The sequence below is a fragment of the Lacerta agilis genome, chromosome 3 (assembly GCF_009819535.1).
Source record: "Lacerta agilis isolate rLacAgi1 chromosome 3, rLacAgi1.pri, whole genome shotgun sequence".
Taxonomy (NCBI): domain Eukaryota; kingdom Metazoa; phylum Chordata; class Lepidosauria; order Squamata; family Lacertidae; genus Lacerta; species Lacerta agilis.
Genome location: NC_046314.1, coordinates 117,924,881 through 117,951,912, shown reverse-complemented (window position 1 = coordinate 117,951,912; position 27,032 = coordinate 117,924,881). Strand labels below are relative to the sequence as shown.

Below are 27,032 nucleotides of genomic sequence, written 5' to 3'. Positions count from 1 at the left end.
GCATGCGCGGCCAGCAGCCCTCTTCTTCTCCCCCCCCCGCGAGGTCACCCATAGAGATAGAAACAGGTAGAGAGATCGAGGAAGGGAGAGTTGCCGGGAGGACTCGGAGAACTCCGCCCGGCACAAACAGCTCCTCCTACACGAGCCCGGAAATCCCTATCCAGGTGGTGGCGGGCGCCACTCTGTTTAGTTGATCTCTGTGCCTTGGCGCGCCCTTCCTCCTTCCACGCCTCGCGGCGCCGGTGACGTCATCAGTGGCGGCCGCCTTCCCGGGGCGGTTGCTGGGGCAACGGGCGGAGACGCCGCGCGGCCTGCGGGGACTGGAAGGCGATGCAGCTGCGCCACGTCCGGACCCTGCTCACCCCGCAGGTGGGAGCCGCCCGCCCGGGCCCCGCCAGCAGCGACCCTCGCGGGGACCTCTGGACCGTTGGGAAGCATTAGCCTCCGGGGGCGGCCCAGAGAGAGGGCCGGGCCAGGCGGGGAAGGCGATCCAGTGGCGGGGGGGGGGGGGGGGGGGCGCAGAGTCCCGGACCCGCTGTGCGGGACCCTCTTGGTGGCGGCGCCTGCCGTGACTGGTCCGGCCTGGGCGGCATCGCTGAGCCTCGACATCTTCCTCCTCCTCCCAGGATGGGGCCGCCAAGGTCACGTGCATGGCGTGGGCCCCCAACAACGCCAAGTTCGCCGTCTGCACCGTGGACCGCGTGGTCCTCCTCTACGACGAGCACGGCGAGCGGCGGGACAAGTTCTCCACCAAGCCCACCGACCCCAAGGTAGCTCAGCCAGCGCCTCTCCCCGCGACTCAGGTTCCGGTGCCCTGCTCAGTCCCGAGGGGAGCTGCCATCGGAGCCCGGCCCCCAGCGGACATGGCTCTGGTAGCTGAGCCCTTTTATCTGCCCCGGTCGTTGTTGGTGGGGGGTGACCCCCAGAGCCTCCGGGGAACAGGTCCTGCCTCAAGCCAGAGCAGGCGACTTGCCCTAAGCCAGGGTGGGCCCCTCCAGATGTGGCTGAACTGCATTGTCCCCAACCACTGGCTGTGTCACCTGAGGCTGGTGGCAGTTTGGAGTACAACAACACCTGGAGGGCAAGGGCTGCTCCCCACCCCTGGCCTCAAGAAGGGGCTGCTGCAGAGCCTGTGGGTTCAGTCTTGAGCCCCAGGAGGTGGGGTGGGGTGGGGTGGGGGAGACAAGCAGCCTTGGCTGCCAGCTATAGGCTTCTTTGGGAGGTAGGACAGAAATGGGATTTTTAAAAATGCTTCTAGTGGCAGTAATTCAGCTGATAAGCAACACCAGGAGAAAAATATTTAATGGCACTGGAGCTATTGGGTCTTCCTGTACCTGGAGCCAGTCAAAAGACAAAACTGTCATTGGGCAACACAAAACTGTGGGATGAAGGTGTTGATGCCTCCCAGCCGTCAGAGCAGCTCCTGAACTCATAGCTTGCCACACATGTGTGCTCTCAGCTGCCCTAACCCTGGAGCAGAATGAACCCCCAAAGCCCTCCCAAACCCAGGGACAGCTCAGTGACAGATGAGGGCAGTGGCAAGTAAACTTGCAAAGCAACTTAAACCAAATACGCACAACTACTCACTGTGGCAACGATGGCAAGTGAGTCTGTGGAATCTCAGAATGGGTCCTCACTCCCGCCTTTATCCATGTGTCCTCTCTTCTCCTAGTATGGCAGGAAGAGCTATGTGGTGAAGGGCATGGCATTCTCCCCAGATTCCACAAAGATTGCTGTTGGGCAGACGGACAACATAATTTTTGTCTACAAGATTGGGGAGGAATGGTAAGAGTCTTTGCATGGAGTAGGGAGACCAATCTGGGGTGGCCCCTTTCCCCACTTCTTTCCATCCCAAGAGGATGGAAGAGTCCAGCATTCTGCTCTCACAGTGGCCTTTTCTGTAGTATTCTTTTCTGTAGTATGATTGGAATGTAATAATAGAGGGATACAATCTATTTCAGAGAAATAGACCAAACAGGAAAGGAAGAGGAGTGGCATTATATGTCAGGGATGTGTATACCTGTGAAGAGATCCGGGATTTAAAACTTCAAAATCAAATTGAGAGTTGTTGTTGTTGTTCAGTCGTGTCCGACTCTTCGTGACCCCATGGACCAGAGCACGCCAGGCACACCTATCCTCCACTGCTTCTCGCAGTTTGGCCAAATTAGGAGTATCTGGGTCAAAATGAAGGGAGAGAAAATTAACAGTGATCTCATTGTGGGAGCCAAACTGAGGACACAGATGATGCCTTCTTGGAACAGATGACCAAGCATTCAAAAGGAAGTGAGATAGTAGTAATGGGGGATTTCAACTATCCTGATATTTGTTGGATGTCAAACTCAGCCAAGAGCATAAAGTCAAACAGATTCCTCACTGGCCTTGCAGACAATTTCATTGTCCAGAAAGTGGGAGAAGCAACAAGAGGATCAGCCATTTTAGATCTGGTCCTAACCAATAGTGATGACCTGGTTAGTGGGGTAGAAGTGGCAGGATCATTAGGTGGGAGTGATCATGCTCTTCTGGAGTTTATTATACAGCGGAGAGGAGTAACCAAGCATACTAAGACTCAAATTCTAGACTTTAAGAAAGCCGACTTAAGGAAACACTGGGTGTGATCCCATGGTCAGTAATACTAAAAGGGAAGGGAGTTCATGATGGATGGGAGTTTGTTAAAAGGGAGATATTAAAAGCACCTGGCTTGAGAGCAGTACATGTGAAAAGGATCTAGGAGTCTTGGTAGACCATAAACCTGACATGAGTCAACAGTGTGATGGAGCAACTAAAAAAGCCAATGCAATTCTGGGCTGCATCAATAGGAGTATAGCATCTAGATCAAGGGAAGCAATAGTACCACTGTATTCCGCTCTGGTCAGACCTCACCTGGAATACTGTGTCCAGTTCTGGGCACCACAGTTCAAGAAGGATACTGACAAGCTGGAACGTGTCCAGAGGAGGGCAACCAAAATGGCCCAAGGCCTGGAAACGATGCCTTATGAGGAACGGCTTAGGGAGCTGGGTATGTTTAGCCTGGAGAAGAGAAGGTTAAGGGGTGATATGATAGCCATGTTCAAATATATAAAAGGATGTCCTATAGAGGAGGGAGAAAGGTTGTTTTCTGCTGCTCCAGAGAAGCGGACACGGGGCAATGGATTCAAACTACAAGAAAGAAGATTCCACCTAAACATTAGGAAGAACTTCCTGACAGTAAGAGCTGTTTGACAGTGGAATTTGCTGCCAAGGAATGTGGTGGAGTCTCCTTCTTTGGAGGTCTTGAAGCAGAGGCTTGACAGCCATCTGTCAGGAATGCTTTGATGGCGTTTCCTGCTTGGCAGTGGGTTGGATTGGATGGCCCTTGGGGTCTCTTCCAACTCTATGATTCCTGCTGCAAGGACAGCTGCCTGCACTCATAGCCCAGGTGGCTGTTGCTGATGGAGGCTTGCTTTCCTCTCTGGAGCCTCACTTGCTATGGGGCAGGGTTGAGGGGTGCAGTGCTCTTTACTGCTAGATGCTCTGCATCATCTGATCAAGTGGGATGTCTTAGCAGCCCTATGACATGTTTCCTGGAACCACAGTGGTTTTTGAGGATGACTCTCTCTCTGTTTGCTCTTCTTCAGGGGGGACAAGAAGGTGATCTGCAACAAATTTATTCAGACGGTAAGACCCAGCAGCCATCCTCCATGTGCCTGCGGAGACCCTCAAGGCTGCTGTTGGGGTCTCCTCACCTCCAGGTTTTCATTTCTGGGCAGTTGGGAGTTCTCAAACTCCAGGGCATGTGCTCAGTGGCTGCAGGGTGGTTCCCGGTTACAGAAGACATGAGCCTTTCACCCAAGAACTCACCAACAGGGTTGCAGATAAAGCTCAGTCCAGACAAGCCAAGGCCAAGCGTAGAGAACCAGTCTTGGTCCCAACATGATCCAGAGACAAAGTCACTCCTCTCTTCTTTTCTGTGCTCCCTTTTTCTGCTGGGCAGGACCCATCATGCTCCAGCAGGGTGGGGGCGGAGAGTAGGCGGGGGTGGGGATGACGTGCATCCTGAGGGTGGGGCGTGCCACCTGCGGGGGGTGGGGCGCCCAGCGTGGGGGGGGCAGCCACGATGGCACCCTGCTGTGATTGTGCTGCCAGGGGCAGTGCGCTCCCCCCGCACTTCTCTTCCTCTGCCTGTGGCAGGACCCCCACTCTCTTTTGGTGCTGGAGGGGAGGGGGCAGCATCAAAAGGGCTCTGTGAGAGAAGCCTCCTCTTCCAGACTCCTCCTTCAGAGGAGTCCAGGTGCCTCTTTGCAGCTCCTCCTCCTTGAGCCGCCCATCAGAGGTGGAGCTGGCCCTCCTCCCTGCCTGCTTTCCTCCTCCTGACCCCCTTCTTTTTGCCCTGTTCCCCACCAGAGCGCTGTGACATGCTTGCTGTGGCCGGAGGAAAACACCATTGTCTTTGGGCTTGTTGAGGGCAAGGTAGGAGTGACCTGGCCATGGGCTTCCACCTCTTAGCTCTTGGAGTGGGAAAGAGCCCACCTGGAGCCTCCTGCAGAGGAGTCCCTCCATCTGGCCCTGATGCCTCCTGGGACTCCATCTTCTCCCTAGCTCATTGCCCTGGAGGGAGTGTGGGGTTTCCGGAGGTGCCTCTCCTCTAGCTTTGCTCCCTTGCACATCAAAGACTGACCAGACTTTTCTCTCTGGAAGGTTCGCCTGGCCAACACCAAGACCAACAAATCATCCACCATTTATGGGACAGACTCCTACGTCGTCTCCTTGGCCTCCAAGTGAGTGTGGGAGGGTGAGGAAGCCCCACGGGGCATCCCTGACCCCCCCCCCCCGGCAGGTCTCTCTGATCTGAGGGCAAGGCCCCACTGGGGCTCCCTGATGACCTCCTTTTGTCTTTCAGCATCTCAGGGAAGGGAATCCTCTCTGGACATGCAGATGGAACCATCGTGCGCTACTTCTTTGACGATGAAGGCTCTGGGGAGTCACAGGTGCAGGCAGGCTCTCTTCTCTCAGGAGCCCCTTTCCCCAGCCAGACCAGGCCTGCACGGAGACCAGGGCAGGGGGAATCATACAATTATAGAGGGAGAGGAACCCCAAGAGCCATCTAGGCCACCCTCCTGCAATGCACAATATGCATCCAACCTCTGCTTAAAAACCTCCAGTTAAGGAGACTGGTCACACTGGCTGCCTCTGAGGCATGGAAGGGCCCCAGAGAGCACCTTCGGTTGGGGGAGGTGATGGTGAGAGGGGAGAATTATTCCCAAGCAGCTGTTCTGCCAAGGTGGGTGGAGGGGCTGCTTTCGGCAGGGAGCTCATGGGGGGTGGCTCTCTCACACTCGTTTCAAAGCCCTTGTGTGCTCTTTGCTTGTACCAAGCACTCAGGCAGCCCTTTAAATGAAGCGGGGGCAGATCAGTCCCAGCAAGGCTGCCCCCGCCACCCTCCAGCAACGCCTACTATAACATTCAAGTCTTTCCTGCCTTCCTGGTTTCCCACCTGCACCTAGTGGTGCAGTGCAGGCCTCCCCTGGCATTCAGAGAAGCCAAACGTCAGGTGTTGCACCCCCACCCCCTTGCTGTGCTAGGTGGGGAGAGCAGAGAGTTTGCTGCTGCCCAGGGGTCTCAGATGGCTTTAGCACCAGGAGGAAGGGTGGGAAGGTTCTAGCTTTTTCTCTCTCCGGCTTTGCATTGCTCACTGTTTCTTACTCCTGGTGCCTGGACAGGGCAAGCTGGTGATCCACCCCTGCCCCCCCTACGCCATGGCCTGGGCCTCAAACAGCATTGTGGCCGCCGGCTGCGACAAAAAGATGGTGGCCTACGGGAAGGAGGGCCACGTCATCCAGACCTTCGACTACAGCCGCGACTCATCCGAGAAGGAGTTCACGGTGGCGGCAGCCAGCCCGGGGGGTCAGTCCGTGGTCATCGGCAGCTTTGACAGGTGCAGCTGAGCCAGAGGGCTGGGATGGGGGGTGGGCGCTGTACTGAGGGGTAGACCTGTTCCCCCTCAGACCCTCACTGCTTGCCCCCTTGATTTCCCCAGGCTGAGGGTGCTGAACTGGAGCCCCCGCCGGAGTGCCTGGGAGGAAGCCAAGCCCAAAGAGATCCCTCACCTCTACACCATCACCGCCTTGGCCTGGAAGCGGGACGGCTCGCGGCTCTGCGCGGTGGGTGGGGCAGGCCACCTTCACTGCCGGATCATGCCCGCTTGATGCAGCTTCCCTGCAGGGCATCTTGGGTTGGCGGGCAGGAAGGGTCTGAGGGGTGGTGGGCTGAAAAGGCTTTTGTTCCCGCAGGGCACCCTCTGCGGCGGAGTGGAGCAGTTTGACTGCTGCCTGCGCAGGAGCATTTACAAAAACAAGTTTGAGATGACCTACGTGGGGCCAAGCCAGGTATGTGTTGCGGTCGTGAGGTAGTGACCTATGGCTGCAGTGGTGGGCTCTGGCCATGGACTGTGGGGTGGAAGAAGAGGGAGGGGGCTGCTGGAGGGAGGGCCGGTTGCCCAGAGCAAGGCCTGTCCTGCTCCTTTTACTCCTTGCTGCTCTTACTGAGGGTAGGTGTAAGAACTCTAAGCAAAGGTCAGTTTTGCTGCAGACCACGATGCAAGTGAGGTCCTTGATTTGCTAAGGGGCCGAAAGAGTGGTGAGCAAACTGCAGAGGCTGCACTCTGTTCAGAAAGATTGTCTTAAATACTGTTAGTGGTCCAAGCCAACTTTTGGGAAAATAAAAGCTGTATCCATCCAAAACTGTTCATGAGCCAAATATTCAGGCCCAAGAAGGTTGACTCAAAGAAAATGAGTAAGAGCCATTTGACAAACGGAGGGAGGAGCAAGATCAAAGCAAGAACTCCAAGAAAGGGCCAGCTGGGTTCCAAATCTCTGAAAGATGGCAATCCAGCTTTGTTCAAAAGCCACCACTTTCTGAGGAAGTCTCAGGTTGTAGCATTGAGTGTAGTCCCCCCCCCCCCCCGATCCTCCTTTGTCACCCCAGATTTTCTGCATTCTTATTTGTCCTTTTCTCTCACCAAATTTCAGTTGGTTCAGACGTCACTATTTTCTTTCTAAAACATTTCTTTCTTTGCTTTTTACCTGGACTAATATTGTCTTTGGATTTTTCTGGATCATGTGGCACACATCTAAGACCCCGGGAGCCTTTTCCCTGGGATTTGACTCTAGATTGGTGGCTGTATTCTTCTCTTAAACTCAAAGGCAGCTAATTAAACTAATTAGGGCAGCTGGGATCATGGAGTCAGCTTATTAATGAGAGGGCTGGCAGAGTTTAGCTGGGCCATTGTAGGATTCATTTTAATCTTGTATGTTGTGAACCTGGCATGTAATAGCTACTTAATCATTTCTTAGATTTGCCCCTCAAGATGCATTTTTGTATTATGTGCACGTACTTTTCCTCTTTGATATATTGATTCTGTCTTTCATAAACCAAAATGCATTCACTAGTCTTCTGCTGATGTGGTTAAAGTAAATCTTTCTGAATGGATTATAGCCCCTCAGGCTTCATTTGGCCATTGTCCCTCTCGCTCGGTGGGGCAAATGAAGCCTCACTTCCAGCCCTTGCTGCTTTTCCAGGCTGGAGCCCACAAAAGCTCCTGCCACCCCCAGGGTAATACTTTTTAAGGTGCTACAGGAATCTTCTCCTGCTTGGCGTTTCCCCATATGACTCAAATTGAAAGCCCTCAACGGCCTCGGCTCAGTGTACCTGAAGGAGCGTCTCCACCCCCATCGCTCCGCCCAGATACTGAGGTCCAGCTCCGAGGGTCTTCTGCTGGTTTCCTCACTGTGAGAAGCGAAGTTACAGAGAACCAGGCAGAGGGCCTTCTCGGTAGTGGCGCCCGCCCTGTGGAACACCCTCCCATCAGATGTCAAGGGGATAAACAACTACATGACATTCAGAAAATACCTGAAGGCAGCCCTGTTTAGGGAAGTTTTTAAGGATTGATGTTTTTATTACGTTTTTAGATACCCAGCCAAATTGGTGGGGTATAAATAATAAAATTATTATTATTATTATTAAATTGATGAAATCCCACCTTTTTTACTTGTTTATCCTTGAAGGTCCTCAACCAAATATTTCAGAACGTATACATTTTCTTTAAGAAAACAACCACACACACACGCACAAACATGAAATGCAATTTCTTCCATCAGCATCTTTTAAAAATATGAAATAATAGAAACCGCAAACTTGTTTGGAAGCATCTGTGTCCCCGGAAGGAGGCTGCCTCCTCCTGTCAGCCAGCCTTGCTTCCCTCTGGGCTGCAGAGTGGGGAAGGGACCGGCCAGCTCCTTCTGCTGCAAGTTGCCCTTCTGTGTGCCGGGGGGGGGGCGGGCGGAGGCAGGAGAGGATCTGAGTTGTGTCATCTGTCCCCCTCTCCTAGGTGATTGTGAAGAACCTCTCCACCGGGATGCGGGTCGTGTTGAAATCCCACTATGGCTATGAGATTGACGAGGTGAAGATCCTGGGGAAGGAGCGCTACCTTGTGGCCCACACCTCCGACACGCTTCTCCTAGGGGACCTCAGCTCCACCAAGCTCAGTGAGGTGAGCATCCTGCACCTGCAGGGAGGAATTGGGCAGACTCCCAATGGGCTCCTGGGGTCTTCGTGCAAGAGAGCATCAGCGGGCTCCCAGAGAGTCCAGAGGCCTGCAGCCAAGTGGGGCGGCTTGGCCGATGCCCAACCTTGGTGGGAGGACAGTGGGGGTCTCTGGGTCTGTTTGGCAGGGAGTGGGCTGGGGGATGGGGCAGCCTTGCTGAGGGGTGGTGTGGCTGGCCTGGAGCTCATGGGCACCTGCCCCTCTCCCCGTCTCTCTCAGGTCGCCTGGCAGGGATCTGGTGGGAATGAAAAGTTTTTCTTTGACAACGAGAATGTAAGTTGGCAGGGCCTGCAGTAGTACAAGGAGAAGCCTTTTCCTTCCTTCTGCAAGGAGAGCAATGGCATTGGGGGATGGGTAGTTGCTCTGAGGGTTTGTCCCTACACCTCAGGGCCTCTTTTGTGGGGCAGAGGTGGCTTCTCTCTTCCTTCTCCCAACCTCTCCTTTCTCCTAGGTCTGCATGATATTCAACGCAGGGGAGCTGACCCTGGTGGAGTACGGGAGCAATGAGATCCTGGGTTCCGTGCGCACCGAGTTTATGAACCCCCATCTCATCAGGTGAGCGAGGAGGCCCTCTTTCTCCCCTGGGAAAGAAGAAGAGGGAGCAGGGCCCCCCCATGTATTATTGCCTTTCTCTCTCTCTCCCAGTGTCCGCATCAATGAAAGGAGGCAGCAGGGAATGGAGGAAAACAAGCGTCTGGCTTACCTGGTGGACATCAAAACAATAGCGACAGGTGAGCGAGGACCCCCTTTGTCCCAAAACTCCCCACCCCCTGGCAATGCTTCAGGCTGGCCCCAGGCACCTCTCCTGAGACACCTGCCTTTTCTCTGCCTCCTCTCAGTGGACCTCGTGGGCAGCTACAATATTGGCACCGTCAGCCATGACAGCAAGATAGACTGGCTGGAGCTGAATGAGACCGGGCACAAGTTGCTCTTTCGGGACAAGAAGATGAAAGTGAGCAGGAGGCCCAGGGGTGGAGCGGGGGCTGAAGGCACGGAAGATTGGCGAACTAGCCTCCCTCCCCGCCTCTGCTGATCCTGTGCCTTTTCTCCCCCGCCCTCCCCAGCTGCATCTCTATGACATCGAAAGCGCCACCAAGACCACCATCCTGAGCTACTGCTCCTACGTGCAGTGGGTCCCCGGGAGCGACGTGGTGGTGGCCCAGAACCGGAACAGCCTCTGCGTGTGGTACAACATTGACACCCCCGAGCGAGTGACCATGTTCCCCATGAAGGTGAGGTGGCTTCCGTCCCGAAGGGCTGAGAGGTCCCTGGGTGGGGCAGAAGGCAGGGCTTAAGGTCTGGGGCTTGGCTCCCGGCAGGGTGACATCGTGGACCTGGAGAGGAGCAACGGCAAGACCGAGGTGATAGTGACTGAGGGGGTCAACACCGTGTCCTACACCCTGGACGAAGGGCTGATCGAGTTTGGCACCGCCATTGACGACGGCGATTACCACAGGTGAGCGGCTGGGAGAGGAGTTTGGGGGGGGGGCCTGTGTCACCAGCAGAAAGCTGGAACCGGCCAGGGAACAGTCCCTGGCAAGGCCTTGGCAGAGATGGAGCAATATGTGAAGATACAGAAGGGGTGCAGACCAAGGGATAGACAGACTCCTGTAAGCTGCCCAAAGTGGCTGGAGAAACCCAGCCAGATGGGTAGGGTATAAATCATAAAATTATTATTATTATTATTATTAAAGAAGAAAAGGATTGTGTAGTATTACCTCAATATAATCACATATAGTATAAAAAACCTTTATTGTGATCATCTTAAATATATCATTAAGTTGATGGTATTGTAAACAATCAGTTAATAATCCTCTTATATCTTCAGAACTCTTTAATTTCAACTCATGATCTATTTCCATTCATAATTCTTTATAAGATACCCAGTCATTTCTCATATATATTTTTTTAAGAATATCCCCTCCAGTGGGTTTGAGCCTCCAGGGTGTTTTTTGTTCTCATAAAATTTTACATTTCCCCATACTTCATACACCGCTTCCCTTACTACATGATTCAAAAAAGCTTTATGAACTTTAAAAAAGCTTTTATAACGAATTAATGGGGGTGGGGAGGAAGGAAGCTCCTTTGAGCAGCTGGGCTTCCCCCTCCCTGTTAGCGGTCCCAATCCTCACCCCCTTCTGCCTTCCACTCCCAGGGCTGTTGCCTTCCTGGAGACACTGGAGATGTCTGCCGAGACGGAGGCCATGTGGAAGACGCTGAGCCGCCTGGCTCTGGAGGCCAAGCAACTGCACATTGCAGAGAGGTCTGTGGGGAGGGGGGAAGGGGCCTGGTTGGCCTCAGAGAGCAGCTGGCAGCCCAAGGGCAGTGAGGCAGCAGCCTGTGGGCTGGTCGGGGGATTCCTCACGGCTCCCTGCCCCCTTGCACCAGAAAACTGCCTTGCTTAGTTCTACACGCCCACCAGGCGTCCTGGGACTCAGCTCATCCTCACCTCCAAAGGGAGCTGCACCTCTGCCCATGTCACCCACTCAGTTTTGTTTTTGTGTGGGGCAAAGATGGGCGAGATGACCCAGCCCCACCCCCTTCCCCATTGCTGCTTCTGCATCAGATTCAGGCCGCACAAAGTATCACATGACCCCCATGACAGCGTCTCTCTCTGTCCCCCACCCCCCCAGGTGTTTTGCTGCTCTGGGCCACGTCTCCAAGGCCCGCTTCCTCCACGAGACCAACGAGATTGCTGACCAAGTGGCCAAGGAATATGTGAGTGGGTCACGGGGTGGGGGGTGCTGCCCCTTTGCGCCCTTGTGTGCTCCTGACCTGCCCCTCCCCAGCCTCGCCTCCATCCTGCATCCCACAGCCTCTTTCCCTGGCAGGAGGCAAGAGTCCTGCGGGGTGTCTGTGCTGCGCCTTGCCTTGCCCTTCTTGCCCACGGCAGAGCCCCCTGTCCCCTGCCCTGGCGCTTCACCTGATTGAGAGCTGCCCACTTTCTTCTAGGGAGGGGACGGCACAGACTATTACCAGGTGCGTGTCCGCCTGGCCATGCTGGAGAAGAACTACAAGCTGGCGGAGATGATCTTCTTGGAGCAGGTGAGGCCCAGAAGTGGGCAGGGGGCATGTGTGGGCAGCTCCAGAGTCCCCCACCCACCTGCCCTCACGCTGTGCCATCTCCTCTCCCCGCTCCAGAACGCTGTGGAGGAAGCCATGGAGATGTACCAGGAGCTCCACATGTGGGACGAGTGCATCTCGGTGGCCGAGGCCAAGGTAAGGAGGGCCAGTGTTTGGGGAGGGGGCTGCTGGGGAGCAGTCACAGCCATGTCCCTTGTGTGCTGCCACCCTCCTTCCCTCTGCCCACAGGGCCACCCTGCGCTGGACAAGCTGCGCCAGGGCTACTATGAGTGGCTGCTACAGACCCAGCAGGAGGAGCGGGCGGCGGAGGTGCAGGAGGGCCAGGGGGACCTGCAGGCGGCCATCGGGCTCTACCTGAAAGCAGGGCTGCCAGCCAAGGCGGCGCGTCTGGCCACAGGCCGGGAGGAGCTGCTGGGCAACACCGACCTGGTCAACCGCATCGCCACGGCCCTCATCCGAGGGGACCTCTTTGAGCAGGTGAGGCCCCCTCCCCGCTCCGGAGCAGGAGGGGGCAGGCGGAAGGGAGCCGTGGGGTGAGAGCAGCTGCCTGGAGGGGAGATGCAGGCGCCAGCAGACTCACTCCCTGCTCTACCCCAGAGCCCTTCTGGCAGGGGCGGAGGAAGGGGGCAGTGGGGGCGGGCGCCCCGGGTGTCACCACTGAGGGGGGTGACAAAATGCCGGACAGCATTCACCGTGGGGCCTGCAATGCACCCAAGCCACGCGTCTCTCCTGGGAGTGAATCGGTGGCTTGGGCACCCGCAGGATTCACACTGCCCCAAACCGTCCACCTGTCACCTCCCCCTCAGCTGTAATGCGGCTGAGGGGGAGGAGGCAGGCAGACTCCTCGGAGGCCATGCGCAGCTTCCTGCCCCGGCTGGCCCCGCCCTCGCCCTCTTGGCTTGCCTCCTGGGAGTCACCTGCCTCTCACTCATCAGCACCCGCACGCTCAATGGGTTACAAGGGAGCCCGTTCAGGTGCAGAGCAGGAAACGCCAGGCAGGGCCAGATGATAACGCCCTTTTCTCCTAGACATGCCTAGAACTGAAGCTGGAGGGGACCCCAGGGGCCATCTAGTCCAACCTCCTGCAATGCAGGAAGGGCTCAGCTCCCTTGGATTCCACCTGTCAGACCTGGAGGCTGCAGCTCAGGGATAGAGCATCTGCTTTGCATGCAGAACGTCTTGGTGACTTGTGGAAGTTCAGCGCACCTCAGCCAGCATGATGCATCAGCAGAGGCCTCAGAGGTTTCCTGCTGCCAGCAGAACAGCTTCTTCCAGAGGCCCCTCCTTCCTTGAAGGTTCCCCAGGATTCTTGAGCTGTGGCTCCTGCACTGCAGGGGGTGGACTGCATGACCCCTGGGGGTCCCTTTCCACTCGGCCATTCTGTGATTCTATGACACCTTTTACCTCCTCACATCCAGCTTTGTTGGATGATGCTCCCGCTGGGCTCCAGGATTATGAGATGGAGAAAAGGTCTCTCTAGCCAGCATCTCCACACCCTGCAGAATCTGCTGCACCTCTCTCATTAACCCCTCACTTGCTCGCCGTCTTGCTAAAAGACCCCCCTGTTGTTTCCTCCCCCCTCTGCCTCAGGCTGGGGAGCTCTTTGAGAAGATCCGGAACCCCCAGAGGGCCCTGGAGTGCTACCGCAAGGGCAGTTCCTTCCTGAAAGGTATTGCGGGGCCTCCCCTGGCCAGCTCCAGTAGGCAGGCGGGCATTTCATGTATTTATTTAAAGTTGACCCACACCCTTTCCCCTTAATATTATGAGGCAAAAGAAGCCAGCAGAGTCCTTGGGCACGCCTCCCCCTCCCTTGATCCCAAGGAGGAACATTGCGTTTTCTCAGCAACGGAGGCTGCTGGGTCTGGCCTGTGATTTGCAGCCGTGGCCCCTCCTGCCCAGGCTGGCTGCCCCTGGCAGCTGCCCCGCTTTCCCCAGCCCCGCCTGCCTCTCTGCTCCCTAGAGTGCTTGTCCTGGGCCAGGAAGGCCCCATCCTGGCCCCAGGCTGCCTGCCCATGTCTCCCCCCCCCCCCGCAGCCGTGGAGCTGGCACGCTCCGTCTTCCCTGCCGAGGTGGTGAAGCTGGAGGAGGCCTGGGGGGACCACCTGGTGCAGCAGAAGCAGCTGGATGCTGCCATCAACCACTACATTGAGGCCAGGTACAAAGGCAGCTGGGGTGGGGGTCTGGCAGGGCCTGGCCTGGGATCCTCTCTCCTGCCATGGGGACCTGGCCCTGGGGAGAAGCCTGGTCTCTTCCAGGGGATTCCTGCCTTGCAGAGGGTTGGGCTGGGTGGCCCTGGGGGTCCCTTCCAATTCCTCGGTTCCACGGTTCAGGTGTGCCATCAAGGCCATTGAGGCAGCCATTGGTGCACGGCAGTGGAAGAAGGCCATCTACATCCTGGAGACGCAGGACAAGAAGACAGCCAGCAAGTATTACCTCCGCGTCGCCCAGCACTATGCCGCTCTGCAGGAGTATGAGGTGAGAGCCTCCTCCCTAGAGCCCCGGGCAGCAGCAGCAGCAGCAGCAGCAGCTGTCCTGTGGGCAGGAGCCTGACAGGAACCTCCTTCCTCCTCCTCCTCCTCCTCCTCCTCCTCCTCCTCCTCCAGATAGCGGAGGACCTGTACGTCAAGGGAGACCACAGCAAGGAGGCCATTGACATGTACACGCAGGCGGGGCGCTGGGAGCAGGCACACAAGGTGAGGGTTTGCGCTTGGGGGGCTCATCCCGCTTGGGGGATCTGGCTGCAGATCCACAGCCAAGCCTTCATGGGAAGCAGTGCAGGAGCCACAGATGGTGTCCTTTGGCTGTTCCTTGAGCTGCAGCCATTGAGGCCCTCTGGAATCATAGACTGGTAGAGTTGGAAGGGACCCCCAGAGTCATCTAGTCCAACCCCTGCAGGGCAGAAATCACAACAAAAGTCTCTGGGAAGCAGGAGAAGGAAGGGGTGGCATTTGGACTGGCTGGCCTTGTTCTTGGGAGGTGCTCTTCTCTCCTGCGGGGGTCCCTCCTTCCTTCTGGCGCCTGCTCCCAGCCCCGACTCTCCTTGCAGCTGGCGTCCAAGTGCATGCGGCCGGAGGACGTCTCTGTGCTGTACATCACGCAGGCCCAGGAGATGGAGCGCCAGGGCAAGTACAAAGAGGCCGAGAGGTGGGTGCTGCGCAGGCTCCTTGCTGGGGTGGGGGGCCCATACCCTTCTCCTCGGGGGCCTTGCCAGTGAGCCTGGCCCTCAGTGCCCAGCTCTGCCCTCCCCAGGCTCTTCATCACGGTGGACGAGCCGGACCTGGCTATCACCATGTACAAGAAGTGCAAGATGTACGACGAGATGATCCGCTTGCTGGGCAAGTACCACAAGGACCTGCTCAGTGACACTCACCTCCACCTGGGCAAGGTAGGTAGAAGATGGGGAGGGGGCAAGGAGGAACCAGGCTCAGGGGGCATCACTGGCTTATTTGTGCCCCAGGAGCTGGAAGCTGAGGGGCGCCTGCAGGAGGCGGAATATCACTACCTGGAGGCCAAGGACTGGAAGGCGAGCGTCAACATGTACCGCGTCAACAGCATGTGGGATGAAGCCTACCGGGTAAGCAAGGGCAGCTCCCAGCATGGACTGCTCCACGGGGGGCAATGGACTGAGCCATCGCTCTGACCCAGAGTGGTCCAAACACATTAGCAGGTCTGCTGCACTCACTAGCGTAGCTAACTGGGGGGCGCACTAGGCAGCACGTGGGGGGAGGGGGGCACAGCTCCAGGGAGGCAAGGCCAAGCTGCTCCCAGCCGCCCTTTGGGTTGCTGGTGGTGGTGGCTCTTCCTCTCGGCCTGCGATGGGATGCCCACTTGCACCGCCTGCTGCCCCTGGGGCAGGCAAGAGGGAGGGAGGGCAAGAGGGTTGAGGCCAGGGCCGGGCCATGATGGAGACCTGGGGAGGAGGTGGCTCCAGCGCCTCTCTTCCAGCCTCATATGATGGCCAGGCAGTGCCACTCCTGGGTCATGCCTCACCGGGTGTGTGTGTGTGTGTGTGTGTGTGTAGAAGCAGCGGAGGGGAGAGGCAGCGGCTGCATATCTTGCCCCCCCCCCTCTGCTGGGTTGTGTGTTGCACAATGGCTCGGCACCACCAGGCTGAGCACTCCTGGGCCAGGCTTGCCACAGGGTGGAACCAACAGAGGGGAGAAGCAGCAGTTGGGGCAGCATTCTTTTCCTGCTGCCCCTCTCCCCAGCTGTGCTCCCTCCGTGCCCCCCCATGTGCGCTCACCCAGCCGTGTGTGTGCCCATCTGTCCCAGGTGGCAATAGGGTGAGCTACGCCAGTGGCTGCGGTGCGTAGATGTGTCATGCAAAGGCTCCCTGTGCTCCTCCTGGGGCTGGAAAGGGGTTAGGTTAACCTCCAGTTTGCTAGTAAAACTGAATTGCTGTGTTGCGAAATGATGCATCCCTAAAAAGTGTGTCACCAACAGGAAAAGTCTGGCTAGCTCTGCTGTAGCCTGTCCAAAGGGGATGTTGGAGGCAAGTTGGTTCCCGGGTCCCCCCCCCCAATGCCCTGTACAGGCTTACTCCTGGGGGGATTTATTTATTACTATTGTTTATTAAATGTGTGTACTGCCCTATGCCTGTAGATCTCAGGGTGGTTCACAGCATAACTGAAGGATTGAGCGTTAATTCGTAGATTAAACCCTCCTATTCTATATGTGTGGGAGAAATACAAAAAGTCGATGGGCTGTGAAGCTTTTTAGCAGAGTAAAACACTTAAATGTTTTGCAGTTTGCTAAAGCTTAGGAATTAGGCAATTGCACCTTTTTTATCCCCTTTATTTGTGGTCTGCTGACCTCCACCTCTTCACCCCTGTTGCAGAGAATGAGCCATTGGTTTTTAGCAAGATAAACACACAAACAAAAAAGGTTTACTTACTCAGTGCAGGCAGCAAAGCAGTATGCAGAAAAAAGAGCTTCAAGAAAGCTCGTTTGCTTAGCTTGAAAGCGTGGTGAAAAGGAAGTTAAAGGATTATCTCATTGGTTACAGAATTCCTGCCCAGAGGAGGCAAGGGAAGTGGGTCAGACAGAAGGTCCTCTCTGGGAGTTTCAGAACTCTCTGTGCCCTCACCCTCTGCTTGTCTAGCAAAACAGGCAGTTGTGATTTGGCTGCAAACCCCACAGAGAGAGGTGGGTGGGAGGCCTTCCATCCTGCCTTGGGCAGTGAGTTAGGGGGGCAGGCAGCTTGCTCACCCGTGGCCTCCTTTCTGCCCTGGTCTGAGACAGGTGGCCAAGGCTCACGGTGGAGCAAACTCCCACAAGCACGTGGCCTTCTTGTGGGCGAAGAGCCTTGGCGGGGAGGCCGCTGTGAAGCTCCTCAACAAGTTTGGGCTCCTGGAAATGGCCATTGACCACGCGGCCGACAACAAGTGAGTAAATGGCCTCAGCTGTGAGTCCCGCATTGGGGGTTGGGCTGGATGACCCTCAGGGGTCCCTTCCAGCCCTGTGATTCTGTGGCAGAAGGGCTTCAGTGCCCTCTTCTGCCCACATGCTTCTCCTAGTTAGGTAGCGCAGGGTGGGATCCCAGGATGCTTTGCTGCAGCAAGGGTGGCTGGGTGGGGCAGGGTCTTCCTAAAAACCAGTGGTGGCCCCCATGTCCCTGTCCTCCTTGGGGCCGCCTCCCAGCAGGGGCCTGTGGGTGGTGGCTCCACTGCCCAGCCCATTATCTTCTCCTTGCTCCTCCTCAGCATGTTTGACTTTGCCTTTGAGCTGGCCAGGCTCTCCCTGAAGCAGAAGCTGCCAGAGATCCACTTCAAATATGGCTCCTTCCTGGAGGACGAGGTAGGAGGAGGCGGGTGAGGAAGCTGCTCTGTTGGGCACCGGGCAGAGAGAGAGGCTAATCTCTCCCCCCCTGCATGCAGGGCAAGTTTGAGGAGGCCGAAGTCCAGTTTGTGAAGGCCGGAAAGCCCAAGGAGGCCGTTCTGATGTGAGTGCCGCCCCCATCTCCCAAGACGCCCATCTCGGCCTGGCCTGGCTCAGCCACCTGGGAGGATGCCCTCCGTGGCTCCTCTCCTGGCTGCCTGGCCACCCCTTCACTGGCCACCTTTCCTTCCCGCCCTGACCCTGTGTGCTCCCCCAGGTATGCCCATGCCCAGAACTGGGCGGCTGCTCAGCAAGTGGCCGAGGCGCACGACCCCGACAGTGTGGTCCTTGTGCTGGTGGGCCAGGCAGATGCCGCCTTCAAGCAAAAGGAGTTCCAGAAGGCCGAGGCGCTGCTGCTGCGGGCTCAGCGCCTGGACCTGGCCGTGAAGCACTACAAGGTAGCGGGCGGGGGGGGGGGGCTGGATGCTCTGCCTGGGGAGGGCGGGAAGGGTTCATGCACCAGGCTCTGGCCCCTGGCAGAGGTCCTTTCTCGCAGGGCACTGTTGCTCTGGGGCAGCTGCCTTCCGAGGCGGCGTGTGGTGTCCTCCCTCCTCCCCAGACGCTGAGGCCGGAGGGGATCCCACAACCCTGCCCTGGCTCTCTCCCCCAGGAGGCTGCCATGTGGAGCGACGCTCTGCGCGTTTGCAAGGAGTTCCTGCCAGGGGACCTGGAGGCGCTGCAGGAGGAGTATGAGCAGGAAGTGGCCAAGAAGGGGCCCAGGCAAGCAAGGGCGGGGAAGGGGGGCACGTGCCCGGCTGCCCAGCTGTTCCCAGGGGCCCAGTCATAGAGTTGGAAGGGACCCCAGCCCCCGGCAGTGCAGGAATCTTAGCGAAATGCCTGCACCCGGTGGCCGCTGTAGGATCCAGCGACTGCACTGTCTGCTCCTCCACCACTGGGGCTGCCTGATCCAGGATACCGCAGTGGCCCCCAATGCCTGTATGCTTGCCTCCCCACGTGATGATGGCTCCCCAGGGAGGCTTTAGTTGCAGGCCCTGCGGTTCCAGGGGCTGGACTAAATGACCCTTGGGAGCACCTTCCAACTTGACAGTTCTGGGAGTTCTTGTTTCCACCCAAGACATATGTGTGACTCAAGGCAGCTTACAAAAATTCCACCCCCTCCAGCACTGCAAGAATCAGAAGGTAGCCAAGGAGGGCATGGCAGAGACCCAGCCATTAAGCCCCTTGAACCTGTCCTGAAGTCAGTGAAGAGCCGTCCTCCCCAAGTCTGCTCTTTTTGGGGATGGCGGGTGGCAGGGACCCCCCAGCGCTTCTCCTCCTCCTCCTCTCCCTCCCTCCCTCCCTCGGATGTTGATTTGGGTGCTGTTGGCCGGCAGGGGCGTGGAGGGGATCCTGGAGCAGGCGAGGGAGTGGGAGCAGGCAGGCGAGTTTGCCCGGGCCGTGGATTGCTACCTGAAGGTGCGGGACCCCGGAAACAACCCCCTGATGGAGAAGTGCTGGATGAAGGTGCGTGTTGCTGAAGGCCAGGATCCGTTCCCTGCCAGGCCCCATTGGTGCCCCTGGAGCCAGAGTTCCAGCAGGGGGCCCAGAAGTAAGAGGGGGTAGCAGCCCCCCCCCAGCAAAGGCAAAGGGCTGTGGCCAACTCACCTCGGGAAGCGGTGGCCTCTCCTTTGCTGGAGACTTTTTAGCAGAGGTTGGGCATCTGTCTGTCTGGGATGCTGTCACTGAGATCCCTGCGGTGCAGCAGGTTGGACTAGATGACCCTGGGAGCCCCTCCCAACCCCACAGGTCTGTGATTGTGCCTCCCCCCCCCTCCCTGCAGGCGGCTGAGCTGTCCATCAAGTTCCTTGGCCAGCCGCGGAGCATCGAGGTTATGCGGCTGGTGGGGCCCCAGCTGGTCAGCATTGGGAAGTTCAACGTGGTAAGGGAAGGGCCAGGAGGGGGCTGGCCTGGGAGGAACCATGGTGGGGAGGGCTCCAGGCCCCTGGCCCAGGCTGACCCCCCCCACCTATGCCCTCCGCTCTCCCAGGCAGCCGAGCTTTACCTCAACCTGGACCTCATCAAGGAAGCCATAGATGCCTTCATGGAGGGAGAGGAGTGGAACAAGGCCAAGCGGGTGGCCAAGGAGCTGGACCCCAGGTAGAGTGGGGGGGAATCCCCCAGGAAACCCCCTTCCCTCTAGGCTAGCCAGGGCCACTGAGTTGGGCCCCTGGGTCTTCCAGCTCAGGATGTCTGACCTATTGCTGTTATGAAATATTGGCCTATGGCCTTATGAACTGGGGGGTATTGCATTGTTTACTATGTTATGTGTTTTTGTGTTTTTATATTGTACACCAGCCAGAGGGCAGTATAGCAGAGGGCAGTACAGAGCTGGGGGGCGTCTGGATGGGTTCCTACCTGCTCCAGAGGGCCCAGCCCTCCACTTAGGGGCCCAGAGGCTGGGTTGGGCCCCAGGTCACTGCAGGGGCCTTTCTCTGCCCGGCTGCGAGTGATGGCCCCTCCCCCTGCTGCAGGTACGAGGAGTACGTGGATCAACACTACAAGGAGTATCTCAAGGACCAGGGCAAGGTGGACTCGGTGAGAAGATCGGGGGGGGGGGTGATTTCAAACACACAGCCAGCCCCTCTTGTTCCCTGGGGGTTCTGCATCCCACACATTCAGGCTACAAATGGCTGTGAGGTTTCTTGAAGGGCCTCCTAAGGAACTGACCCCCAACCTGCCCCACATGCCCCCGGTGGTGAGTTGTGAGACCTGCCATGGGAAGAGCTGTGTGGTTAACCAGCCAAGCCCAGGGTCAGAGCCTTCCGGGGGGGTCTCCGTGCCAGAACAAAAGGTGGCAGTTGGCTTTGGGGAGACACAGGCTGGTTTTGCCCCCCCCCCCCCCGCCCATCTGGTCAGCGCTTCCTTTCCCCCCGGCAGTTGGTGGGAGTTGATGTCATGGCTGCCCTAGACATGTACGTGGAGAGGGAGCAGTGGGAGAAGTGCCTGGAAACAGCTGCCAAGCAGGTATGGGGCAGGGACTCAGGGGGGTGAACGGGGGAGGGGGGGCGCTTGCCTTCAGCAGACCTGCCTCAGTTTCGCCTGCACCCAAGAGCTCCCACCCAGCAATACTGGCCGGTGTCTCCACCCTGCTACTGAGGGGCAGGCAACGTGCTGGGATGTGGGGCAAAGGACCTGGGAGCAGGGCTCCCTCCTCTGGGCTGCGGGAGCCACAACCTCTGGCCACCCACTTCCCGCACAGCAGCAGCTGGGAGACCAGCAGAACCTGGGTCACTTTGGGGGAGCGGTTGGCCAGTCTGCCCCTTCTCCCCACCCCCAAGAAAAGGGAAATGCTGAGCGTGGGCCCCACCAGCAAAGAAGGGGCCTGGCCTCTGCCCCTCGGAGCCCACCGTGCGTCTCCTGCTCCCCCTTGCAGAACTACAAGGTGCTGCACAAGTACGTGGCCCTCTATGCCACCCACCTCATCCGCGAGGGCTGCTGGGACAAAGCTCTGAGCCTCTATGTCCAGCATGGCGCTCCCTCCAATGCCCAGGTAAGCGGAGACCCCCAGTGGCCTGCCTGACCCACGCAGGGGGGGCGGGGGGCTGGTGGCCCTGGGACAGCATTGCAGCATCCTTCTGGCTTCTCCTCTCGGTGGGGCAAAGGGGAGCTTGGCTGTGGCAGCCCAGGCTGCCATGGTCAATGAAAGAGATCTAAATGACAGGTGGCTCCTGCAGCAGTGGGGTGGGCAAGGGGGCAGCCCCACCCAGGACAGGTGGTGCACCTGACTCCCGGACCAGAGACCACCCACCAGGTTGGGGTCCCATCTCAGTTGAGCTGCCCCCGCTGCCCCTCTCACACCTTCCTTTCCCCCCAGAACTTCAACATTTACAAGCGGCTTTTTGTGGAGATGGTGAACGTTCCTGGCATGAACTGCGCAGAGGCCTATCACAGCTGGGCAGACCTGCGCGATGTCCTCTTCAACCTGGTGAGAGCAGTGGCAGCCTCAGGACAGGGGCTGGGATCTGGATGGGGCCGGGGATCCTGGTCCCCCCCCCCACTGCGTCTTCGCTTGGGGCGAACTGCCTTCCGGGCCCAATGGGGACCTCTCTAGGCCTGCCAGATGGAGGCTCCTCCCCTGCTGTGGGGGTGCTTCGCTCTGTAGGGGGGAGGCTCCCTCCTTCAGAAGCATCCAGGCTCCCACCAAACACGTTCTGCTCTGAGGCAGAAAATCCTGTACCAGAATACCACCAATATGGAGTTGGAAGGGGACCCCGAGGGTCATCTAGCCCAACCCCCTGCAATGCCCCCGCTTTGGGCAAAAGATTCCTGCATGGCAGGGGTTGGACTAGATGACCCTTGTGGTCCCTTCCAACCCTACAATTCCAGGATTCTGGGAATGCAGCAGTTGCTGCTTGCATTTCTTGGCCCTCCCATTGAAGGCAGCAACGGGCTCCTATCTCCCCCCTCCCCAACTGCCCTGCTTTGTGTGCCAAGCCCAGTGTCCCCTTCTTCCCACAGTGTGAGAATATTGTGAAGTCCAGCGAAGCAAACACGCCGGCGCACGAGGAGTTTGAGACCATGCTGGTGGTGGCGCATTACTATGCCACGCGGTCAGCAGCCCAGAGCATCAAGCAGCTGGTGAGAGAACGACCGGGGGGGGGCAAAGAGGAGGGAGGTTTGCATCCTGCGCCACAGCTGCTCCCCAACAAACAGTGTCAGTGTGATGTAGTGGTTACGAGTGGTAGACTGGGGAACCGGGTTCGCGTCTCCGCTCCTCCACATGCAGCTGCTGGGTGAACTTGGGCTAGTCACACATCTCTGAAGTCTCTCAGCCCCACTCACCTCACAGTGTTTGTTGTGGGGGAGGAAGGGAAAGGAGAATGTTAGCTGCTTTGAGACTACTTTGGGTAGTGATAGAGCAGGATATCAAATCAAATCCAAACACAGTTCTGGCCCAGAATCCTTTGCTCCCGAGGGCCAGAGGTAGCCAGTTGGCTCCAGGAGGACCTTCCTCCAAGGTGGGAGGCCAGTGGGGTGGGATCCGAGTGATGGGGAGGGAGGGTGACAACTGTCCCTTTGCTTCCAGGACACGGTGGCAGCCAAGCTCTCCATCGCCCTCCTGCGCCACACAGAGCTCATCCCCGCAGACAAGGCCTTCTACGAAGCCGGGTTGGCAGCCAAGGCAAGAGGCGGGCAGGGCACCTTGGTCCAGGGGGCAGCTGAGGCCAGGCTGGGGGGAACAGGCTGGCTCCTGGAGCCCCTCCTGGGGATGGGGCTTTGGGCGGTCAGTCCCATCCCGGGGGGCGCAAAGAGCCCAGCTGGGGACCCAAGAGGCTGCGGCCCTCCCACTCACTGGCCTTTCCTTCAACCCTCTGAGCCCCACAGCTGGCCATCAGAGCTGGCCTCTCCTGGTCCCATGCCCAAAGACCTCGCTCCAGAGCAGCCTCCAGGGCCCAGTGGGCAGGGGACAGGCAACACCCCAGCAGGAAAGGCCCCTGGAGCAGCCGCAGCCTTGGCCTGGAGGAGCTACAGCCAGTGGCATAGGGAGCCACTTTGCCGTCCGGAGTGGCAGTACCCCCCCCCCCTTAGCACACGCGCACACACAGCATCCAGGGTGGAGTGCGCATGTGCGGGTGCGGTGGCGCCCTTCTGTGTGGGTGCGGCGGCAGCAACTTTGCGCACTCCACCCAAGATGTGGCCGGCATCCCTTCCGTGCGGGCGCAGCTGCGGTAACTTTAAAGGCTGCAGCACGTGAGCAGCAGCACAAACTGCTCCTCGCACGCTGCAGCCTTAAAAGTTGCTGCCGCCGCACGGAAGGAGTGGGGGGGCAGCTTGGGAGTGGGGGGGCGGCGCCTAGTGTCACCCTCCCCCCAGACTGGCACCCGGGGTGCTCCGCCCACATCGCCCCCCCTCGGTACGCCGCTGGCCACAGCTCCCTTAAACTCCTCCACCCTCACCAATTTCCCCCCAGCGGGTGGAGAGAGTTTGTGTGCTGTGGCGGGAAGAAGGACCCCTGCCCGCCCCCCCCCCGGCACCCCCATTCCTACCCCCTGCTCCATCTCTGGGGTTTGGGCGGCTGCCAGAGCGCTTCTGCTCTGAGGTGGCTCCTTCCCTCGCCTTGGTCTGCCTGGCCAGGAGCCTCTGGGGGTGGAGCCTGGGACCTCCAGCACGACCAGCTGGTGCCTCTCTGGTGCGGGAGCGGGCAAGAGTGCTTTGGGCTGCCCCCAATACCCCCTCCACCCTCCCTGCCTCCTGGCATCACTCGGCTGGCTCACCGAGGGACTAGTCTGGCAGCAGCCCCTCACGCCGCCCCTGTCTCCCTGCAGGGTGTTGGGTGGGAGAACATGGCCTTCATCTTCCTGAACCACTTTCTGGACCTGACGGACGTGAGTGTTTCCTTTGGAGGGGGCAGGGAAGGGGGCTGGAGGGGAGGGGAGGAGGGGACGGCCTTGCTCAGAAAAACCCCTTCCTGTGTCTGCTCTGCCCAGGCAATTGAGGAGGGCTCTCTGGACGCCCTGGACCACTCCGACTTCCAGAACACTGACATCCCCTTTGAGGTGCCACTGCCTGCCAAGCAGCACGTCTCGGTGGGTGCCCAGCGACAGCCGGGGGGAGGGAAGGGGCTCCCTAGGCAGGAACAGAGGGGAAGGCAGCCCTTCCCGGGTGCCCAGTCCTGCCCCTGCCCTTGCCTCGCGGCCTGCCTCCGTCTGAGAGGCCCTTGCACTCCCCCCCCCACCTGGCAGGAGGAGCAGCGTGAGGAGACCCGCGACTGGGTCCTGACCGTCTCCATGGACCAGCGGCTGGAGCAGGTCCTGCCCCGCGACGAGCGCGACACCTACGAGGCCTCTCTGGTGGCAGCCAGCACCGGCGTGCGCTCCCTGCCCTGCCTGATCACAGGTGAGAGGGGGAACAGGACCCTCGCAGGGGACCCTGGTGGCCATCCAGCCCTGCCCCCTGCTCCGTGCATCCCGGGGGGGGGTGGCTGGCTGGGGGGTGGCCACTGCTGTGCCCCCGTCCTGTAAGAACATAAGAGGAGCCTGCTGAATCAGGCCAAGGACCCACTTAGTCCAGCATCCTGTTCTCACAGGAGCCAAACAGATTCAAGCACAAGAGCAACACTCTCCCCTCCGGCAGTTTCCAGAAACTGGGATTCAGAAGCATCCCTGTCTCCAGCTGTGGAGGCAGGGCAGAGCCATTGGGGCTGGGAGCCTTTGAGAGCCTTTTTCTCCTCCATGAATTTGCCCCATCCTCTTTCAAAGCCATTCAGCCTCCTGCAGGAGGGAGTTCCACAGTTTAACTATGCTCTGCGTGAACAGGGACTTGTTTCTCCCTGTCCTGAATCTAACAATATTCAGCTTTACTGGACGTCCACAATTTCTGGTGTTGTGAGAGAGGGAGAAAAACTTTCCTCTGTCCCCGCATGCCATGCATCATTTTATACCCAAATCATATCTGCCTGCCTTCCATGCTCCAAGAGATTAGCTGCTTGCAAGTGTGTTTCCTTGAGCCTCAGTCAGGGGTTGCTGGTCTTCTGCGAGTCTCCAGGGGAGGCCTCCCAGCCTGAGCCAAGAGGGGGTCCACACCATTCCATGCGCAGAGCCCAGGGGCAGCAGCTGTCCCTGCCCCAGCCGAGCTCCCAAGGGAAGTGCCTTTGTTGGGGGAGAGCTGTGCCCAGCCCAGCTTCTGCTCCAGCCCAGCCTCCCCGACTGGTCTCATTTCCCTGCCCTTTGCCAGGCTACCCTGTGCTGCGGAACAAGGTGGAATTCAAGCGCCCTGGCAAAGAGGCCAACAAGGAGAGCTGGAACAAGTTCTTGATGGCGGTCAAGGTGAGAGGGAGAGCGGTGTGGTGGTGGTGGGGGGCTCCAGAGTCTGGCCTGGTCCCTACCCTGCCCTGACTCTCCTGCCCTCTCCTGCAGATGTCCCACAACCCCTCCTGCCAGGACGTGCTCAAGTTCATCAACCAGTGGTGCGGGGGGCTGCCCGGCACCAACTTCTCCTTCCAGTGACGCAGCCAGGACCTGACACTGGAGCCTTCCTCCTTTCTTATTAAATGTTATCGTTTCTACATTTCTCTAACCATCTTTCTAACCAGCTGGAGGGAAGAACTGGAAGCAGCCGAAGCACAGAGGGTTGGAGGGGGTCACTCTGTCAGTCCCCTGGAGAGAGTCACATTCCTGCTGATCCTGTGGCTGGGCTGGGCAGGGATGTTGAAACCCCTTTGTCCAACCCAGCACCACACTCAGGATTGAAATCGCTCCCTCTCCTCCATCTCTGTGTGTGTGTTGGTATACAAGGAGGGTGACCCTGTCTCTGGGTGAAGTTGGGGGTGTTCTTCTCAGATAAGAAGCGCTGTGCCCAGTTGCAGTGGCCAACCTGATGCTGGAAGGGAAGCCTGCAAGCCTTCTGCCCACTGGCACTTCCCAGCATCTGGTTTTCAGCTGGAGAATCATGCTTTTGGTGCCCCATCCACGGCTCACACACACACACACACACACACACACACACACACCCGGCAAGGTTGGAAGGGGGTGGCCATGTGAGCTGCCTCTGGTCTGGGGCTTGTGGTGCAAGCAGCACGCAGAGCAGCCCTAAAAGGAAGGTGGCAACTTTCGTGCAGGTGCTCCAGGTAGAGATAGGGGCCCTGGGGGTGGGGAGAGTGAGCAGCTGGGGAGCATATGGCACTGCCAGAGCCCCAAGCAAGGGTGTTTGGGTCCTAGTGGGAGCAGAAGAGACTGGGGGGGGGGGTCATATGAAGGAAATGACGGTCCACTCTGAGTCTGTAGAGTTTAATTCTGCCACAGCACTTGGATTCTGAGTTCTCAAAGTCCAGTACAACTGGCTGGGTGGGGGCCGGAGGGGCCCAGCTCTGGTCCAAAGGCCTCCTGGTGTGTGGGAAGCCACGTTCTGCTGGGCAATGGGGTCTGAGGCCGCCAGCCAGCCCCAGAGCAAAGGGACAGGTGACTTTCCCTCAGGAAACAAACCAATTCTCTCTAGTCTGATCCCCGTCTCTGTGCTTGCTCTCCTTGGAGTGATGGCTGCAACATGCCCCTTCTCCATCTGGGCATGGGAGGGGCAGAAGGGCAGTTTTGATGGCAAAGTAGGTGCAAGTGCTGCTCTTCACAGCGCCAGGCTCCACAGCGTCACTCCACAGCTACTCCCAAGAGCGCACAGCTGCACTGAGGAGCCCCAGACACAGGACATATTACAATGTGGGGAGGGGGGAATAAGTATGGAAGAAGCATCTCTCCCCACCCCCCTTGCAAAGGGGTGCCAGTTAAGAAGATTTCTGCCTGGCTCTCCTCTGCCTTGGTCAGACCCCACCTGGAGTCTTGTGTCTAGTTCGGGGCACCACAATTTAAGGATATTGACAAGCTGGATTGTGTGCAGAGGAGGGAGACCAAGATGATCAAGGGTCTGGAAACCAAGCCTTATGTGGAATGGTGGAAAGAACTGGGGATGTTAAGCCTGAGAAAGAGGAGACAGAGATATTTGAATGGCGGTCACACGGAGAATGGAGCAAGCTGCTTTTCTCCTGCTCTGGAGAGTAGGTCCT

General features: G+C 58.2%; 1 protein-coding gene across 4 annotated transcripts; it reads left to right on the top strand.

Annotated features, from left to right (window-relative positions):
* Positions 1 to 250: 250 nt before the first annotated feature.
* Positions 251 to 25,546, top strand: IFT172 (intraflagellar transport 172). Of its 4 annotated transcripts, XM_033145306.1 has the most exons (48): positions 331 to 369; positions 627 to 770; positions 1,673 to 1,785; positions 3,615 to 3,654; positions 4,381 to 4,446; positions 4,675 to 4,754; positions 4,877 to 4,964; positions 5,697 to 5,911; positions 6,014 to 6,137; positions 6,267 to 6,362; positions 8,363 to 8,524; positions 8,798 to 8,851; positions 9,030 to 9,133; positions 9,224 to 9,309; positions 9,418 to 9,530; positions 9,643 to 9,810; positions 9,898 to 10,034; positions 10,734 to 10,841; positions 11,212 to 11,296; positions 11,531 to 11,623; positions 11,720 to 11,797; positions 11,891 to 12,139; positions 13,253 to 13,331; positions 13,697 to 13,817; positions 13,993 to 14,137; positions 14,266 to 14,355; positions 14,709 to 14,806; positions 14,912 to 15,047; positions 15,120 to 15,236; positions 16,904 to 17,046; positions 17,365 to 17,458; positions 17,539 to 17,603; positions 17,757 to 17,937; positions 18,150 to 18,259; positions 18,874 to 19,003; positions 19,320 to 19,418; positions 19,527 to 19,636; positions 20,011 to 20,074; positions 20,417 to 20,503; positions 20,913 to 21,029; positions 21,354 to 21,464; positions 21,998 to 22,117; positions 22,566 to 22,661; positions 23,806 to 23,865; positions 23,968 to 24,066; positions 24,223 to 24,376; positions 25,214 to 25,305; positions 25,396 to 25,546. In XM_033145306.1, the coding sequence occupies exons 1-48, from the start codon at positions 331 to 333 to the stop codon at positions 25,483 to 25,485; spliced, it is 5,250 nt and encodes a 1,749-aa protein (XP_033001197.1). In that variant the 3' UTR covers positions 25,486 to 25,546. The 4 variants fall into 4 exon arrangements, with proteins under 4 accessions (XP_033001198.1, XP_033001199.1, XP_033001200.1 ...); XM_033145307.1 differs by lacking the exon at positions 22,566 to 22,661 and having other exon boundaries at positions 251 to 369; XM_033145308.1 differs by lacking the exon at positions 23,968 to 24,066 and having other exon boundaries at positions 251 to 369.
* The last annotated feature ends 1,486 nt before the right edge of the window (positions 25,547 to 27,032 follow it).